At 38.9% G+C, this 5713-nt stretch overlaps 1 protein-coding gene across 1 annotated transcript in view; it reads left to right on the top strand.

Annotated features, from left to right (window-relative positions):
- Window positions 1-5713, top strand: part of LOC115296445 — a 47145-nt gene that overhangs the window by 28525 nt on the left and 12907 nt on the right. Inside the window, exon 3 of the mRNA XM_029944904.1 lies at window positions 5373-5666. Within this exon, the coding sequence (XP_029800764.1) occupies window positions 5373-5666 (294 nt within the window). The remainder of the gene's footprint in view (window positions 1-5372; window positions 5667-5713) is intronic.

The raw sequence follows: 5713 nt of genomic DNA, 5'->3' as shown, positions 1-5713 counted from the left end.
AAGATTTACTTTTGCTCTTGTTTGAAGCCCCTTGAATGCTAGCTAAGGGCTTTACCCCCCTCATTCTCCATTAGGGATCCAAATTTTTAGATTGACCATAGTCCAAAATATTCTCAATTGTTGTACTAAAAAGAAGTAATTGTTGCAAAACACAGAGTAGCTCTTCAAATTTCTTCCCACAAGTTTAGAAATCAGTTTAGCTTACACTTATTAGCAAAGCTAGCCATAGACCAAGACCTCGTTCACTGTGTGGGAAAACTATAATTCTACCAAGTGGCCAGGAGGAAGGAGGAAACCCTATGTTTGTGGTCAGGCTTAAAGTCTATCACCGTCTGCCTTATAGTCACATACATCTGCCTCCTCCCCAAAGGAAACAAGTATGACATTTCCGTGCAGTGACAAGATAAGCTCAAAGTTCAGAGTCCCTGCCCAATTCCCAAGTGGGTCTATACTTGAATTCTTTTTCCTCAGAGATTTGCGAACTGAATAGATAGTCGTGTGTCCTGCACATGATTAGAATTTAATAGGTAGACCTGAAAGATGACCAGTATAAACACTCGCATTGAGAAAGTTCAGAGATAGAAGTCACAAGTCTAGAAATTCCAAAAACCACTGGGCAGTTGTGAAGAGTTCCACCCATGAGTAGGGTGATGTCTCTGTATGTTCTTCACAACCCTTTGTGTCTACTCTTTCTGAGGTCCCATATCCGGTGTCTAAATCTGAAGAGAACACCTGAGAATTTCAGTTTCCTTCCCACTTAAAGAAGGTTGGAGTCCAGGGGTTATTTTAAGTTTCAAACAGTCAGAAGCTTCTTTAATCCATATTCATGCTTATTTGGTGGTATAAATCTAAAATAAAATGTCAGCTTTTCACATATTTGATTTTAGTGTGCTCCACATTCCAATGGTCACATCCACAATTTTAGTAAAGACATTGCTCTCTCTGTATGTCTAGTCATTGGTATATTGAGCCTGTTAGACTTCAGTGGGATCAGCTTATTCTCTTTTCACTTTTCCCTTATTCTCCTTTCCTTGAGCCAGTTATTTCACCTGGAAGGGTATATTTGGAGCAGTTTTAATCCATTCAGGAAGTTTAATAACAGCTACTTGCCACATTCTTAAATCAATTCTTATTGCTAAAGATTATATTTTAGTTTACTTTGTGGGGCACCTGGGTGGCTCAGTCGGTTAAGTGTCCAACTTTGGTTTAGGTCATGACCTTGCAGTTCGTGAGTTCAAGCCCCACGTCGGGCTATGTGCTGAGAGCGCAAACCCTGGAGCCTGCTCCAGATTCTGCATCTTCCGTTCTCTCTGTCCCTCCCTGCTTTGCACTTTGTCTCTCTCTCAAAAATAAATAAACATTAAAAAGAGAATTGGACTTTGTTACTCAAAGAATGTCTTCACATTATATATGACTATCTGGAACTAAAACAGATGCTTTGTCTTTTCTAACCCACCAAGTACTTGAATTGTTAATTATCTTATTTTCACCTGAAAAAATATTGTTTCTGCTTTTTTTCAGGAATATCTTCTCAACTGTATCCAATAGAAAGAAATAATGGTTTTCACCCTCTTCAGAGTTACAATCATTGCATTCCTTATCTGCCTTTGAAATTATTGCAGGTGATATTTTTACCATTTCTTTTTTTACTGCATAACATGCATCACTGTGGTTCCAATCTTTAGTAACTGTCTTCACCATCTTCCACCTGAACTTTAGGCTAATGTCTCCTGGTTTCATTCTTTTTCCCTTAACAAAAGAACCCCATTACTGGTATCAATTTCTATACTCAGGGTTAGTTACATATAATGTAGTAAGAAGAACCTCAAAAGATCTCAAGGTTTTTTTTTTTTTTACATTTTTTTGGTCTCTATTTTATTTTGAGAGAGAGAGAGAGAGAGAGAGAGAGAGAGAGAGAGAGAGAGAGAAAGAGAGAGAGAGAGAGGGAGGGAGGCAGAGAGTGGTGGAGGGACAGAGAGGGGGAGACAGAATCTGAAGGAGGCTCCAGGCTCTGAGCTGTCAGCACAGAGCCCGACATGGGGCTCGAACCCACAGACCATGAGGTCATGACATGATCTGGAGTTAGATGCTTAACCGACTGAACCACCCAGGTGCCCCAAGTCTCAGTGGTTTTAAATAATGAAGGTTTATTTCTCCTTCATGCTACTTTGTCTTCAGAGGTTGGAGTTTTCTTGGTATTATCCCCAATCTAGAATATAACAGATGGAAAACTCTCTCTGGAACTTGCTTCTTGTGATTGGCAGGAGGATGGCATCATGGCATAGTGTGCATCAGATCTTAAAGTCATCATCAGAAAGTGACTCACATAATTTCCATTCACATTTTATTGGTAAAGCAAGTTAAAAATCCTGACCTACGTTCAAAGTACTGGGAAGTATAATTTTACCATCTGCCTAGAGGGTGAGAGGAAATCAAATATATATGAACATTCTACTTTATATCATATGTGAAAAATATACCATTTCTAAAATATTCAAGGAAATAGAAAATAATCACTTCATATTTCTGCCTTTAAAATTGGCAGGTTTCTCAAAAGATAAAAATTCCCAGGTTTAGCAAAAGTCATGAAGCAATTATTTTCATTTACTAAATACAATGCAAGGGAAGGTAGAACGCTACAAAATTTCTTTAGAGAACTTTGGTAATATCTATTAGCTCTTGGATCTTCTAAGTAATATATAATTTGACTCAATAATACTATTTCTAGGAATAAAAGCTGACATATAGACCTATCTTTTTTTGTGAAGAAAGTGTAGAATTCCTTATAGAAGTATTTATAGTGATCAAAATGCAAATGTTCAACAATAGAGAAGAGGTTAAATTCATTTTAATATGCCTCCAGGGTGAAATTCACTGTGCAGCGATTTATATTATATAGAATCCTGGTATAATCTGGAATAAATGCACATGACAATAAGAAAAAGAAGGGGCACCTGGGTAGCTCAGTTGTGTAGTGTCTGACTTCAGCTCAGGTCATGATCTCATAGCTTTTGAGTTTGAGTCCCATGTCGAGATCTGTGCTGACAGTTCAGAGACTGGAGCCTGCTTCAAATTCTGGGTCCCTTTCTCTCTCTGCCCTTCCTTGCTTGCTCGCTCTCTCGCTCTCTCTCTCTCTGTCTCAAAAATAAATAGTTTAAAAAATTGTTTACATGAGAAAAAATACAAAACGACATTAATAGTAAAGAGGAATAAAGTAACACACCAAGAAAAATGAACTTTAAATACAGTAAATTTAAAGATGGATTTTTCCCCCTTAAAACTACTTTTACTGGACTATAGGCAATGCATTTATTTTTTAAATATAAAACACTATTAATTATCATATGTGGGTAATTTGATTTGCATATGCATAGGAAAATAAAATTTCTTTAGGCTTTGTGAACTTAAGTTTATATCCCACCATGGACTTTTTTACAACTAGGGTCCTTATCCGTAGAGAACTTCACATCTCTGAAACCTTTTAAAGAATAAGTGAAAATCACATATTAGTTGAAATTATCCATGGTTTTGATAACTTGGTGTTTTAATTTTCTGCCTGCAGAACTAAGCACTGTGAATGCTTTGGTGAGCAAACCAAACTTTGTTCTTACTCTCATGGAGCTCACAGGTTAGCAGTTGGCGAAGACATTATTAAATGATCGCTAAAAAGTAAAAATGCCACAAACAAGAGAGGCACATGATGAATAAATTTGTGGGTATTTGACTGACTCAGGGATATAAAGAAAAAGTTTCCCTAGATAAATGATGAGGTCTGAACAATTGGGAACTGAGTAAAGATCGGTAGGAAGAATCAGTATGCTCAAATGTCCTGTGCTTTAAGGAAACGGGGTAAATGCAAGGGATAGAGAAGTCTTCAAGGCAGGGAGTGAACGTCTGTGCTTGTCTAGTGGGCAACGTAAAGCCGCTGATGATGCATAATTCAAGGGGGGAGAGTGGAATAATTGTCGTCGTGCTTGAAATGGGCACTTAGGCTGTATTTTTTAAAGTTTTAATTTAAACTCCAGTTAGTTAACATACAGTGTAACATCAGTTTGAGGTGTAGAATACAGTGATTCAACACTTCTGTACAACATCATTTACATAACAATAATTGCCCTCCTTAATCCCCTTGATGGATTGAACCCATCTCTCCACCTCCTCTCTAGTACCCACCACTGTGTTCTCTGTAGTTAAGAGTCTGTTTCTTGGTTTACCTATCTCTCTTTGTGTTCTTTAACTCATTTATTTTTTTTAATTTTTTTGATGTTTATTTATTATTGAGATAGAAACAAAGCACGAACGGGGGAGGCACAGAGAGAGAGGGAAACACAGTATCCGAAGCAGGCTCCAGGCTCTATGCTGACAGCACAGAAGTGGGACTTGAACCCAGAAATCATGAAATCATGAAATCATACCTGAGCTGAAGTTGGATACGTACCCAACTGAGCCACTCAGGTGTCCCTTGTTTGTTTATTTCTTAAATTCCACATATGAATGATGATGTTATTTGTCTTTGTCTGACTGAATTATTTTGTTTAAGATAATCTCCTCTCACTCCATTTATGTCACTGCAGATAGCAAGATGTCATATCCTTTTTTATGAATGAGTAATATTCGTGTGTGTGTGTGTGTGTGTGTAGTCAATACTGCTTGAACTATAAAGCCATATAAAATGAGGATCAATGTCACTGGTGTTAGCAAAAGTAATACACTAAAGAAAAAGTGCTCAGACTCTCTCTCTCTCTCTCTCTCTCTCTCTATGTGTATATATATATATATATATACATGTCTTCTTAATACATTTTTCAGGGAAATACAAATCCAAACTACAATGAAATATCACCTCACAGCTGTCAGAATGACTAAAATCAACAATGCAAGAAACAACAGGTGTTGTCGAGGCTGTGGAGAAAGGGGATCTCTCTTGCACTGTTGTTGACTATATTTTCTAGAGTGCATTACGGAGCATCAGGAGGAGTGTATGTGGGTGAATTGGGTAATCAGCAAGTCTAGGTAAAGGATGCTGATAGTAGGAGTGTGAAAAGAAAGCCATGGAGCTATGGAAGGTCTCAAAGAGAAATGATTAGGATGTCTCGGTAATGGTTTTTATATGGAAAATTATGGAGGCTATGGGGTAAAATAGGACTCGCGGTTTCTCATGTGCATACAGAGACAATAGGTGATCATCTTCATTAAAATAATGAGCTTTAGAAGAGGCCTTTGTCTCAAAAGAAGAGAAGATGCTTGCCCTAAATGTGTTGAGTTCAAAATAATTGTCATATACTCAACAATAGAAGATAATGGATATGGTAGTGTGGAAATTTAAAAAATGCACACATATGAGAAACGTAACTGTTTTCATTTTTCTTTAGCATCTTAAAATTCTTAGTATTCTTTTGAGATTTAAAGTTCTTCTCTTGGACAAAGCGCGGAGCGCCCAGAGGCTTGGCGCTGGGCCCGCGGAAACCCGCGTGTCCCCAGGTGCACCGCTCCTAGCCCGGCGGGGAGGCCGGGAGACCCCAGGCGGACAGGTCAGCGGGGATCCGCACAGTGCAGGGCAGCCCAGAGAGAGCCCGGAGGCGCACAGATTCCCCGACAGTCGCTCACGCGGGGCCCTGGGTATCCAGAGGCGCACTGACCTTCACAGCCACGCGCGGTACCGCCGGGCAAGGCAGGAGAGAGACCAGGGGAAGAGAAGTAGAGACTGAATCAC

This window comes from Suricata suricatta, chromosome 7 (assembly GCF_006229205.1).
Source record: "Suricata suricatta isolate VVHF042 chromosome 7, meerkat_22Aug2017_6uvM2_HiC, whole genome shotgun sequence".
In the NCBI taxonomy this organism is placed as follows: Eukaryota; Metazoa; Chordata; class Mammalia; order Carnivora; family Herpestidae; genus Suricata; species Suricata suricatta.
The sequence above is the reverse complement of the archived record's forward strand: the minus strand, read 5'-3'. Positions and strand labels throughout refer to the sequence as shown.